This window comes from Selaginella moellendorffii, unplaced genomic scaffold (assembly GCF_000143415.4).
Source record: "Selaginella moellendorffii unplaced genomic scaffold, v1.0 SELMOscaffold_44, whole genome shotgun sequence".
NCBI classification, from domain to species: Eukaryota; Viridiplantae; Streptophyta; class Lycopodiopsida; order Selaginellales; family Selaginellaceae; genus Selaginella; species Selaginella moellendorffii.
The window spans coordinates 56,702-70,950 of NW_003314305.1; the positions used below are offsets into that span (position 1 = coordinate 56,702).

The 14,249-nt window shown below is 44.3% G+C and overlaps 1 protein-coding gene and 1 pseudogene across 1 annotated transcript; both read left to right on the forward strand.

Moving 5' to 3' along the window:
• Window positions 1-225: 225 nt before the first annotated feature.
• Window positions 226-2,610, forward strand: LOC112349928 (putative serine carboxypeptidase-like 23). The gene is made up of 10 exons (XM_024685222.1): window positions 226-274; window positions 768-953; window positions 1,008-1,115; window positions 1,165-1,260; window positions 1,310-1,402; window positions 1,453-1,538; window positions 1,592-2,001; window positions 2,066-2,167; window positions 2,225-2,330; window positions 2,395-2,610. Exons 1-10 carry the CDS (start codon window positions 226-228, stop codon window positions 2,536-2,538), a joined length of 1,380 nt encoding a protein of 459 aa, XP_024540990.1. The 3' UTR covers window positions 2,539-2,610.
• A 4,717-nt stretch (window positions 2,611-7,327) lies between these two features.
• LOC9647838 lies at window positions 7,328-9,334 on the forward strand (annotated as a pseudogene).
• The last annotated feature ends 4,915 nt before the right edge of the window (window positions 9,335-14,249 follow it).

Sequence of the window (14,249 nt, forward strand, 5' to 3'; positions counted from 1 at the left end):
TCGGTCGTCCTCTTGTACTGCAAGCTTCTAGGAGGCGGAAGTCTCAAGCCCACGACACGCTTGCTGGAGATTCCATGAAGAAATCGTTTTTCTTTTTGCGCACTGCCACCTTATGGTGATTCAAAAACTATCTCTACTTACGCCGTTTGAAAGCGGGCCAAGGATTTGCAAGATGCTAAAGTTTGATTGATTTGTTTGAGAAGAACCATTGACCAGTTTTCATCCATGCCAGGAGGTTCGAATACCGTGGTACGCATGGGACTTCAACAAGCAGGTACTTATTCTTCAATAGTTTAGATAGCATCCCGACGGCGAATCTCCGACACAGGTTGGAGGCTGGACACAAGTCTACAAGGGAATGACATTTACCACAGTCAGAGGCGCTGGACACATGGTGCCTGCCACAAAGCCGCAACATGCTCTTCAAGTTTTCAAGAGCTTCTTGGCAGGAGAAGCGTTGCCCAGCTTCCCATGAACAATAGGAAAGAGAGAAAGAAAACTAACACAAACAAACAAGGAATAGCTACGCGTTCAAGGTTCGCGAAAACTATTCGTTCTAATCAGCTTGTCTTTGGAGTTTTCACTTTAGCGTAACAGGGACGGCTGGTGGTCAGCTGATGGAGTTTTCGGAGTGGTCCATTTCTACGTACAAGATATGATAATTTCGAAATTCTATTATTGTTGCCACTGGAGATATTTATCTCTCGCATTTTCTGCGAGTTTCGACACCGATGGCCTTTTTATTCTACTTAGTTCATTCCTTACAGCTCTAGCAGCGGATCAGTCTCATCTTGTTTCCAAGCTTCCTGGACAACCTCAAGTTAACTTCAATCAGTATGCTGGCCAAGTGACCGTGAATCCAACCGCAGGGAAGGCACTTTTCTACTGGTTCTATGAGGCTGATCACCAAAACAGTTCGCTACAGCTGCCTCTAGCGATCTGGATGAACGGAGGTAAGTTTTGTTCTTCAGAGCTCAAAGCTTTATAGGATCTCGGATGCTTTTCAGGCCCAGGATGTTCTTCGGTCGGAGCTGGAGCCTTGGGAGAATTGGGACCTTTTAGAACAAATGAAGCAGGCTCGGGGCTTGTTCTCAATCCATACGCATGGAATCAAGGTTGTTTTTATCGTCTTCAGGGCTAAGAGCTAGCTTTGCTTTCGAGCAGTGGTCAACCTTATATTCCTCGAGGCTCCCCATGGCGTTGGATTCTCGTACTCCAACACAACCGCGGATTATAATCAATACAGTGATGATATTATGGGTATAGAATATATTGCAAAGAATTGATTGATATACCGATTTGCCTGCAGCATCGGATGTTCTTGTGTTCATCCTGGAGTGGATCAAACGCTTTCCAGAGTATTCAAAGAACGATTTTTACCTCCTCGGTGAAAGCTACGCTGGTAAAAACAACGTGTTTCAAGCTCTTCACTGTATGAATTTGTTCTTGCAGGGCATTATGTTCCGACTTTAGCTGCAAAAATCCTCGACTACAACAAGAAGAAGGCCAGAGCTTTCATTAACTTCAAAGGATTTGCTGTAAGGTTTTGCTCGTCCAAAACGTTTCTACTCATCTGGTGTTTGACGCGCAGCTTGGTAATCCCTGGTCGGACACATACTCTGACAACAAAGGCAACACCGATTTCTTCCACAGTCATTCGCTAGTCTCCGATGAGATCTACAACCAAGTCGTCGCCAACTGCGACTTCGCCAAGGATCTTTCAAGCGATGCCAATCCGCTGTGCAGGTTCGCAGTCAGCACCATGTTCAACAGCATCCAGTACGTTGACACCTACAACGTCTACGCCCCTGCGTGCAACCAGCAAGATCCCAACGGGACGATTTTGAGCCAAACGCTGCGAGAAAATGCTTTCATGCACACTGAGATGCTGGCTGCTGCCTACAATTCATGCGCTGACACAGTGTCTCCATATCTCAACTCCAAGGACGTCCAAACCGCTTTACACGTAGAATTCATGCCTGGGAAGTGGTCATTTTGCAGGTAAAACCTTTTTTCTTTTCTCTCTCTCGAACTTGGTTCACATGCGATCTATGTTGTGATACAGTCGAGCAGCGAATGAAAACTATCCGATAAAGGAGATCACGAATTCAATGCTTCCACTGTATCGCTCGCTACTGAAAGAGGGTCTCAAGATCTGGATTTACAGGTACAATTTTGACGTTTACTTTCATGACAAGAGCGCAGTTTTCCCTTTCGCATGTAGTGGCGATGTCGATGGTGTTGTCTCCACGATCGGGATGAAAGCGTGGATCAAGAAGCTCAATCTCACCATCACGCAGAAGTGGTATCCTTGGAAGTTCCAAGATCAGGTACTAAAATACAAACTTGTTCTATTTCCTTGTTTCGTTTGATCATAGCTAGATCTTCTTCCAGGTCGGTGGCTGGAGTGAGAAATACGCAGGGCTAATGCTTGTCACAGTGAGAGGCACTGGACATATGGTTCCCTTTGACAAACCTGAGCAAGCGTTGCTTTTGTTCCAACATTTTGTCGATGGGAGCTCACTCCTAGGCTTTTAAATGCCCAAGTTGTGAGTGCTTAGAATATAGAAATTGTGTATATTAATTAACTTAAAAACTTTAGTTTATATATAGGAGTGAGTGGTTCAGATTGAAACCAATCCAACAGCTACCAAAATCTCACTACGCTAATATTAATATACAATATTGTAGCCATACACTTGGCCCTCACATCATCCCCTCCTCTTGGAATAATGAAAGACCATTAGAGTTCTCTTGTAGATGGGCCGGGATCAGGAAGAACATCAGGAGGAGGCATCGACGGATCTATAGGTGGTATTAATTGTTCATGATCCTTTGGTATGAAGCATTTCAACTGCTACACACGCACAATCTTTGGAGGATTGGCTTGCTGAACGTTATGCTAAACTTCATAAACTTATGGTATAATTTGCTACAACACTTAATACGGTTCTTTCCACTGAGTAAGGAACCCTTTAGATAAACCACATACCGTAAGATTGGGAAAACGGACTAATACTAAGTCATCCACTTTGTACTTCGTAGGTGGATGATGATGGGAGTTGTAGTATTGTTGTTGTCCCACTTGTACGTAGCTTAAGGGTTCAGTAAACTCTACTTGGACCAATCAAAGAATGCTCATCAAATACTAATCCCACGACCTAGCATCGGCAGCTTATGGCAATCGTGAAGGTAAACCCAACTCCATTGGTAATATTGGATCATGACTATATAAAAGTTTATATGGTGAAGCACCAACAGAACTCTACACCCTTGTGGCATATGCATACCGAAGAGATAGCAAATAACCATCCCAATCCGAATGTTGAAAGTTCACATACTTCGCGATCATCCTTTTGAACGTCGGAACAAGCCATTCCACCAAACCATTTGATTGTGAATAATAAACATTTGTGAAAGTGTGGCATATCCCCAACTGAAATGTCAAAACATGAAATGCCTCAGCCATAAATGAGGAACCATTGTCCGAAAGAATTTGCTCTAGACAAGAATGCTGGAACACCATTTGATTTAAAAGGAAGTATCCAATAGTAATTGCAGAGGTATTAGCAAGAGCACCAACTTCCACCCAACGATTCAAGTAGTCAGAACCAATAATAACATACTTATTGCCAACAGTTGATCATGGAAGAGATCCCATAAAATCAAATGTCACCAACTCAAACAGACAGGAAACTGCAATTGACTCTAACCATCCTTCCGCAGCACGAGGGGGAGTATTACGAGTTTGGCACTAAACGCAACTATGCACATACTGGATAATATCTCGTCGCATCTCTGGCCAATAGAAAGACCTGCGTAGTTTCTCGATCACACAATGATGTCCTATATACCCACCTACAATAGGAGAATTATGGTAAACATGGAGAAACCGTGGAATAACGACAGAAGGCACCACCAGCCGTAAAGGATCATTAGGATTTGTCCCCACAAAATAAAGAAGGCCATCTTCAAGGTGATACTGAGAATGTAAATGCCAGAATGGTAGGTCATTAGCAAGTGATGCAGAATTCTCAAACCCATCTCGAAGCTTTCAAATCCATAGCTCAAGCTTTTAAGCCTCGCAAACCTCCTCAAGAGAAGGTAGATCTTGCTCTGCACCTTGTGAACATTGAATGTTAAGTATAGCAATACAGAATCCTTGTCTAGAAAATCCACAGATGCTAGAATAACAGGCTCGTCAGAAATATGAGAAGAGAGTGGAAAACGAAGAGGAGCTCGAGAAAGGGCATTAGCATCGGCCATAAAACTCCCAGGGTGATAAACAACATCAAAATCATATATCTGAAGCTTCAAAACCCACTGAGTAGTACGACCAACTAGGTTTTTTTGCTTTAATAATGAAGTAGTGTTTAGCAGTAGTCTGGGGTTTCGAGAAACTTCATGTATATCTACATGGTTCTCAAATGTTACTTGAAGGTGATCATGTTACCCCTTCTCTGTCATGGAGTAGTTCACTTTCGCTAGTTGTAATGTACGGCTTATATACGTAATGGAATGGCGTTGACCAACACTTGGGCTCATTTGCATCAACACACCTCCAAGACTAATATCAGAAACATCCATGCACAAAATAAAAGGTTGAGTGTAGTCAGGATATGCCAAAACCGGAGGAGTCGTCAAGAGCTCTTTGAGATCCACAAATGCCCTCTCACAATCTGAAAACCAGATGAAAGATGATGTTGATGACTTTAGCAACGCTCACAACAGTGCAGTGTGATTAAAATGATGATCCACAAAATGATCGAGATATTACACCTTGCCTAGGAATTGCTACACATCATTCATACACTTCGGAGTAAGGGACTTTAGAACAGCCACAAGTTTGTCAGGATCAACTTGGAAACCCTCACAAAAAATACGGTACTCAAGATAAGTCATGTCCTTGGATCCAAACATGCACTTTGACCGCTTTAACTTCAAACCAACGTCCCGTAGCTAATCCAATACTTTAAAAACATCACAAACATGCTCCTCCCATATCCCCTCCGAGTGGATTAAGACATCATCAATGAAGTCAGCAATCACCTTTGGCATATTGCAAAGAACCTCGTCTATCATTCGCTAGAAAGTTATTAAAGTATTGTTCAAACCAAACGGTATCACCAAGAACTTGTACAAACCAATAGTGTATGAAAAGTTGTCTTAGGAATATTTTCTTCGGCCATCGGTACTTGCCAGTACCTAGAAGCAAGATTTAGCTTGGTGAACCAATGACTTCGCCCTAGACAATCCAAGAGATCAGTAGTGTGAGGAAGAGGGTGTACATTTGGGATTGTCACTTCGTTTAACGAACGATAGTCGATGCAGAAATGAATACTCCCATTAAACTTCGTCACAATATGAGGTTCACATGCCCAAGGATTCCGCAACTTCCGAATAACACCCTTCTCCAACATCTCCTTGACATTTGCATGTAAAATCTTGATCTCTTTAGGTGACCGACGATGAACAAAAACCTTGATTAGACGAGTATCCCCGGTTGGAATTGGATGACGTCTGGCAATCTTGGCCCCAGATGATAAGTCAAATTGAAAGAGATCAGAATACTCCTCCCATAAGCTGGTCAACTACTGCAGCATAAAGATTGTCGGAGGTATCAGAAAAGGGAGAGCAAAACAAGATGGAAATATATGAGGAAATAGTGGGGGGACAAAAGTAATGGAAGCAGAGGTAAAAGTAGAGGGACAAAGAGGTACTGAAGTGAGAGGAATAAATAAAATATAAGGAAGTATGAGATAAGGGGGAGAAGCCTCAAAGTCACATTTGGCATGATTGCGCTGCAACTAATCCATACTAAGGATTAAGTTAAAAGCTTAACTCGACACCACCCGCAATGACTACAACCTATGCTCGAAATTGCCCATACGCACAACCAAGTCTGCCTCATCCCGTGCACATGTATGTGTATGGCTATTGCCATAAAGAATGAAACTAGTTCCACCACACGATGCAAGTGTAGACGGCAACGTGTGAACAACAAGTCGAGCAATAAAAGATCAACTTGAATCTGTATCAACCAACACGAAGAGAATAATAGGAGACCTCTTGTTATAAAAATGAGTTTGGAAAGTAAATATTAAATGAACTAATACCGAGTGAACCCCATGATGATACTCTTGAAAGAAATATGGAAGGGTCACTGATTTATTCGCGCAAGGTCCCTCTGTTACTCACGTGACTTCTTGTTTCCTAGATATATCTCGATGTCCAGACCTTCTACTATAGTAACACCAACAGGACATTGTTGATGCCAAGGTCTCCACCCAAGAAATGGAGGTCGCCAATCTGGAAAACACCGACAATACTGATAAGTGTGACCAACTTCATCACATGCCCAACAATGAATGTCATGGCCATGACCACGTCCTCGTCCTTGTCCTTGGACTCGAGCAACAACAACATTAACCTCTATTGGAACAGGACCATTCCTATAGGAAGTGGAACAGAAGGACATCTAGCAAGAAGTGGAAGAGGCGATATTTCATAATGTTGTGCCAAACAAAAAACATCGTCAAGGGTGGCTGGAGCAAGTGCATGCATAAGTCCGACAAGATCTTGACAACGTGCTAGCCACAACATTCCTAGTTTGATTTGCTCTGACATATTGGGCTCCGCATGAAGCAAAAGACTTCGGAAACGAATGCCAAATTGCATCACCGACTTAGATGGCCCTTGGCGAAGACGATGCAATTGTTGGAAGGCATCATCACAATCGTCGACATGTCCAAAGGCGTGTTTGAAGATATCCGGAAGAACACTCCAATCCCCACAAGTGGCCGCGCTCAATCCATTGTACCACTACAATGCCATCCCTTTGATACACGTGGGAAATTCATGCAAATGTTGATTATCATCCCAAGAATGATATGTGGCAATCACTATGAAGTGATCGAACCAATGGTACACATCATCCCCAGGATTCTCATGAAAGAACTCTGGCCGAATGCGAGGATTGATACCAAGACCAAGAATAGTTGTACCACATGCCGTCAATGCTACCATTCCCAAAAACCCAAGTTTATATACAGGAGCGAATAATCCAAATTAAAACCAATCCAACGGCTACTAAACTCCTATTACACTAATATTAATATATGGTATCATAGTTGTACACTTGGCCCACACTTGGCCCTCACAGGGCAAAATTTTCAACGTTCTGAGACTCCACTCCATTCTAAAAATTTTGCTCCAATAGATCTAGCCTCCAACATGGCATGGTGGGCACTGTCACGTCTAGTATTTTAGTATCATCCTCATCCACTTGTTAACCTTTAGCGGACATAGCTTCCTCGAGACAATGCCTGCGTTTTCACTGGCACTGTGAGGTGATTTTATATTTCTTCCTTCCTTGCTTCTAGGGCTTTGTTTCTGGGAGCGAGAGCGAGAGAGGAGGCAAGAGGCGATGCCTGGAGCGCCTGGTGATGTCGCCGAGCTTCCTCCGCGCCTGTCGATCATGCTGTTTAGGAATCGAGTCCTGCTCCCGGGAGCTGTGGTGCGCATCCGATGCACGTCGCCGACCAAGTAAGCGCTTCTTAGGCCATCGCGTAGAATTTGGGAGCTAAAATGCGGGCGGTTTGATCGTTTTATTCCCAGCGTTAGGCTGGTCGAGCAGGAGCTGTGGCAGAAGGAAGACAGGGGATTGATTGGAGTTTTGCCTGTCAGGGATTTGCAGCAGTCCGATCCGGCGTCTCCGCCTCCGCCTCCGCCGCCAAGCAGCAGCAGCCTCCCCCGACTCAAGGCAAGGAAAGGCCTGGGAAAGCAAAATCAAGAGCTCGTGCAATGGCATCCCCGGTAAGAATTCCAGAATGTTTCCTGATGGGTCACGTAAGAATTTTTGTAGGGGTGTAGCAGCCCGAGCTTTGCATCTCTCTCGTGGCATGGAAAAACCAAGTGGTCGGGTTACGTACACCGTCGTTTTAGAAGGCTGGTGTAGGTTCAGTCTCAAGGACATGAATGCTCGGGGATAATACAACACAGCTCGCATTGGTCAGCTCGATATGACAAAAGCAGGTAGCTGATGAGGCGCAGCTGTTTTACTGCTTTGGTTTTTTTCTTGTAGAGATGGAGCAGGCGGAAAAAGATCCAGAGGTACGACAGTTCAAAGTTGTTGCTAGCGAATTGATCTCTGCTTTGGAGCAGGTATTCTATCGGTACATGTTCTCGAGTTGCTGATTGTTTGACGTCGTAGAAGCAAAGAACTGTGGGCCGCACGAAAATATTACTCGAGACAACCTCTGCCCACAGGCTTGCGGACATCTTTGTTGCAAATTTTGAGAACTTTGAAGACCGGCTAGCTATGCTAGACGCCGTCGACATAAAACAGCGACTTGTCAAAGCGACTGAAATCATAACACGCCATCTTCAGGTTCGTGCTGACTTTCGAGTTAAGCATCCAATTTAAACTCGTGTACTGTCTCTAGACAATCAAGGTAGCCGAAAAGATATCCCAGAAAGTGGAAGGAAATCTCTCGAAGTCTCAAAAAGAGTTTCTTTTACGTCAACAGGTACTGTATTTCTTATGATCCGCAAGTTCGCTTTGTCCCTCATGCCGCTTTACAGATGAAAGCGATCAAAGAGGAGCTTGGTGATAACGATGAGGACGAAGATGATGTGGTTGCTTTGGAGAAAAAGATGCAGAATGTGGGAATGCCGGCAAACGTATGGAAGCACACACAGAGAGAGCTGAGGTAAGATATAATTGTGTGTCTATTTCAGCTGAAATCTTGCTGCTTGCCATTTCATAGGAGGTTGAGGAAACTGCAGCCTCAACAGCCAGGTTATGGATGCTCAAGAGCTTATTTGGAACTCCTTGCTGAATTACCATGGCAGATAAGTAGCGAAGAACGTGATCTAGGTCTTGTTGCAGCAAAGGAACGGTTGGATAGCGAGCATTATGGGCTGGGAAAAATCAAGAAGCGGATTATTGAGTATTTGGCTGTACGAAAAGTATGTAAGCTTTCTTCAATCCAATCTTCTTTCCTTTCTAACTAATATTTTTTACAGTTAAAGCCCGATGCGAGCGGCCCTGTCCTCTGCTTCGTAGGTCCTCCGGGTGTAGGAAAAACATCCTTGGCGTCTTCAATTGCTGGAGCTTTGGGAAGGCTTTTTATCCGCATTTCATTGGGCGGAGTGAAGGATGAAGCAGACATACGAATCATAGAACATCTTAGAGAAAGAATGACTCTCAGTCTAGGAATGCAAACTTTCAAGACTCAACTAACTTCCTCCTATTTACAATTTCACATAGGTTCACTTTTAACACAAATTCTCATAACCCATAGTATGCTTAAACCTTGAACATCATGCCTATATTTCCAACATCTAACACTAACATCCGTAAAATGCAAAATGAACATTTAAAGCTTGATTACAAAGACCATATCTTCAAACATCCACATTGCACCAACACTCTTCTTCAATCATTTTCAAGATCCAATATGAAGCCAAAACACTAACACAAAAAATGACATGAAAAATCAAGTTCCAAGGAAAATTCCTCATCACTCGAAACAACAATGCCACCTCCACTAACACAAGTGTTAGTAATGTCAATGCCTCAACTATACACCTTCTCCATCTGACAATCTACTCCAAGTGTTAACGGATAAACCGCTGAGTTATAGCAAATGAATGTTACAACCTATTTCAGTACCTAATAAGCAAACCCTTAAGGAACAAAAAACTAACTTGAGCTTAGCACAATGGACCATTATTGAGAATCCAATCAAAGCTACTACAATGTTACTTCGTGCAAGTAGACTAGCTTTACCATCAACCATTTTGAGGTTCATCATTGTTGAACTAAGCAACTTCGTAAACACATTGCTCATTATCACATAGATATGATATAAAAATCATAATGACTTGATCATCAATCAAGCAACACCACGAGCAATGCTAATGTCACTACTTCAAAGGTTTAAGTGAGTATCAATTCAACAAAATGCTACATAAATGCCACATCTCACCAATAGATATTACAACACCCAACACCACTAACTTTTTGTTCACAACACAAACAAGTTCATACCACTCTCTTTCTGACCAAATTCAAAACTAATCCAACACCAAGCTACTCAAGGAGCAATAGCAAAGTTCCTTGGAAAAGAATTAAGCATTGTATGTCACGAAGTGGGCCGAGGCAGAAGCTCTCACGGAAGACACAGCTGCCAAGGTTGCGACTTTTCTTTACAAGAACATCATCACGAGATTTGGCTGCCCTTTGGAGCTGGTGAGCGATAGAGGTACTCACTTTATCAATCAAGTGATCGCGACCTTGGTGGAGAAGTATGGCATCGCTCATCGTAAGTCCACTCCCTATCACCCTCGTGCTAACGGACAGGTGGAGCGCACCAATAAGATACTGTGCGACATTATCACGAAGCTTGCCAGTGCTTCTCGCACAGATTGGGATCAACGCTTGTTGGAGGCATACCGCGTTGCTTACAAGGTCACCACCAAAGCTTCACCGTTCCAGCTTGTTTATGGACAAGAAGCCATCCTACCACTCGAGCTTGAGATTCCATCTCTCCTTATGGCTGTCGAGCACAACTTGGACTGGGACAACACTCTTCAAGCTCGACTGGACACACTTCTCCAACTCGACGAGCGTCGACTTCTCGCTTTCCAAGCTCGCGAAGCACTTCAGAAGCGCCGCAAAGTCTGGTACGATCGTCATTTGCGTGCTAAAAATTTTTCTGCTGGTGATCAGGTTCTCCTTTACGATAGCAAGCACTGGAAAAGCCTGGGAAACTATTCGCTGGCTTGGCCCATATCGCATCGTTTAAGTTTTTACCAATGGCTCGGTCCAGCTTGAAGATCTTAGTGGGAACTTGTTACCTACTCGTGTTAATGGAGCTTGCCTGCGCAAGTACCATGAGCGAGATGAAGCTGCCATGGAGCTGTGTGCTCCGGGACGGAGCCCAATAGGTGGGGGGTGATGTAGAACTGAGGGAATATTCCATTTGCCGCCACATCAGTATTAGGGTCACGACCATTGGGGACACTTAAGGGGGAAAAAACAGGGGATCAATTGTATGTGTGAGGAAGTGAAGAAGAGAATAAAGGAAAAAGGATGCCTCGATGAAGAGGTCCTCGGCGAAGCGCCCTTGATCGTGTGAACGAGCGACTTCGGATGCGACGAGAAGCAAGAGAACGAGCCACTATGAGCATACCCTGTCCTCACTGTGGGCAGCGGTTCTATTTTAGAGCAAACTCTTAGATATTCCCTGGGGTGTCTTCACTGAGTCCCTATGAGAAAAAATAGATGACTGGCTTCCTCACATAGGTTTGAAGCTTGTAAATCTAAGTGCAATCTACCATGTGAAGAGCTTTCATGCTACTAGAGTTAGTAAAAACGAAGTACATACCTGAAGCTGTCGTGATAACACCTGTAGTGTGCTAAGACGAGTCCTGTGAGCCATTCAATTGCTCAAGGTGGCCTGCAACCAGCTCGCATGCCGAAATGGGATGTGCACGTACAGCTGGCCACTGCAATATTGTTCATAGAGGGCATTCTCGAATCAGAATGGTACCCTTCTTGATCATGTCGTCTTCTAGCATATGCGGTGTGATGCTGATGGGGTTACCAGACTTGTTGTATAGCAGCACTGTCTAGAGAGAAGCTAGCATCTTGGGCTGAATCTTCAATTGAGCACGCATTCGACCATGTTGGCAGTCCAGCACATCATATTGCTTCTGAGATCTGAATCCTTTAGGCAACCTCAAGCTGAGATTTAAGCTGCTCAATTTGCATGTCCAGCATCATAATTGTGGCTGATCTGAGGTACATGAGTCTGATTGGCACTCCTCCAAAGTAGCCAAATTGCGCCTTATCTCAGCAGCTACTGCCATTCGACTTTTAAAAACTCCATGATCTTGCCTTGCAACTTGACCTCAATCTTAGGAAGCACTGTTTATCAGCCTTGTAATGATATTCATGCATGTGAATCAACCGTGCATAATTTGTGTTTTGTAGCTTTCAGTAGAGACTTATAGCTGCAGACTTCTTCAACGTAATAGCGCAAATTGTGGCCAATTCACTCCGTGAATCTTTACTGCTTCGATTTGCCTTTGTACGCTTGCAATCAGATCATCCATAATCTTTATATCTACTTGATCTCTGTCTAAACTCTTCCTAGTGTGCGCTCATTCTTCTTTCTTGGATTTTGACAAAACATGTATTGGACATAGAACGATCGGCCGAGCAGACCGCCTTGCTGCAGGAGAGGACCATAAGGACTTCGACAACCATCAAAAGCAGCACCAAGATAGAGATTATACGACCCAGTCAGGTCGGAGCCTTGTCAGTCAGAATTGGAACCCAAACCCTAACAACATCACCGAGCAACGAGATGAATCTAGCCAAGGAGCAACATAGAGAAAGCTAGAGCAGAGCTTTTGTGAGCATCAAACCTCGTGCAATGGCACGAGTACTGGGATGTGCTCAACGAGTGGACCACCCTCTCATACTTCCAATGGTTTCCACAGCTCCCGAGAACCTTGCTCTCGCTTCTCCATCCGCCATAAAAGAATACTAGGGTACCGCGAATGCAGATGGGAATCTCCGGACAAGATTGTTTCAACGACAAATGACTTGTGTCGAGTGATGAATGCAGGTGAGAAGACAACGCAAAGTGGCAAAGGAAGAAGCGGACTCCGTAAAGACCAGAGTAGCGTCACTGAAGGTCAAAACTTCGATGTGAGTGAGTGATCTTGCTCTTTGTCAGCAGGTGATAGTAGAAGCCAAGAGAATGCAAGCTAGTACACAGGAGCCCAAAATTACGTTCAAGTGTCCTTTCAAGTGTCTATCTAACCCTGAGGTCCTTCACTCAGGTGTGCTTGACCCCCCGTGTTCCGCGGTTGCTTGTAGCTAGAATGTCCCAATAAAAGAGGGAGAACCACCGGTTGCAAATGGTGAGTACATTTTAGTGGTTGTATCTGAAAGCAGGGAATGCCCTGCGCATTGTGGGCAGGAAAAATATACCAACTCCTGAGGACAGATGGGAAGGGTATTTGAAGCTTTTCCTCTTCTGGGAATTAAGCTTTTGGCCGATGCCAACGGTGAACAACCTCTGTCTCTCTTTACACAGATGGAAGATAAGAAAGAAATCCTCCATACTGGCAGAATGCCTCTTGTATTGACATTTTAGAGCTGGTCTCTGGATCCTGATATGCTTCAGGTTGGCAACGGATTATCGTTCCCATTTAAACATCTGAGTTTGCTGGGAAAACTCCTTCGAGTGTTGAGCTGATTTAAATCCTTGAAACAGGTCTGGGCAGGGCCCCTCTCTGGCAAAAGAATCATTGTAGCACTGGATTTGCAGAGAGTTTCCATCAAAGTCAATTTGACCTGGGATTGGAGTGTGACACCGTGCTCGAGATTTATGGAAAGCAAATCACGGTGGCACTAAACCTCGAGTTTACTACTCAGCATGAAAATTGGAGGACGGTTTTGGGGTCGAAATTGATTGTCGTGACTGTAGAGCTTACATTCTCTTGGACAACGGTGATTTTTCTCGCTAGGGAAATTTTGGGATGGTAACCTTGGTCCTTACATCTAACAGACGAGAAGCAGACTGTTGTACTGAAGAGCAAAGGTGAATTGCTTGTGAAAGGGAATACTGTGGTATCATGTGACGGTACTCTGGGGAAGTAAAACACAGAAAAGAAAGAAGAAAAAGAATACTTTTTCTCTCTTCCGCAAGTTTCGACGTTAAATACTGGAACAGTGAACAGCGCTGCAGCTTGTCACGGGCCTGTGTTCCAGCGGATGTGTAAGTATAAATACAGAGCTCTCTGATACGCTTGTCTTTCCTTCTCAGACAGGGAGAGAGAGAAGGAATGACAATGGCCCTTCGGAGGCTTGTCACACTAGTGGTGGCGTTCCTTGTGGTCGATGCAAGATCAAGTGGTCGCTCCAAGTATGCTGGAGGAGGAGGAGGAGGAGGATCGAGCTCAACAATCGGGCACAAAAGCGGAGGAGATGGAGGAGGTCCAGCAGCAGCACCTGAGCCAAGCAATGGAGGATATGGCTACTACAGCACCAACATCTACGACGTCCTCTCTTTTGGAGCTAAAGGAGATGGAGTCACCGATGATACGCACGTAAGCGGCAGGCTTTTCTTCGTCTTCTTTCTCGGTTTCCTCACATTGTCTGGCCTCAGGCGTTCCTAGCAGCTTGGAACCAAGCATGCAAGGTGGAATCCTCCATGGTTGAAGTTCCT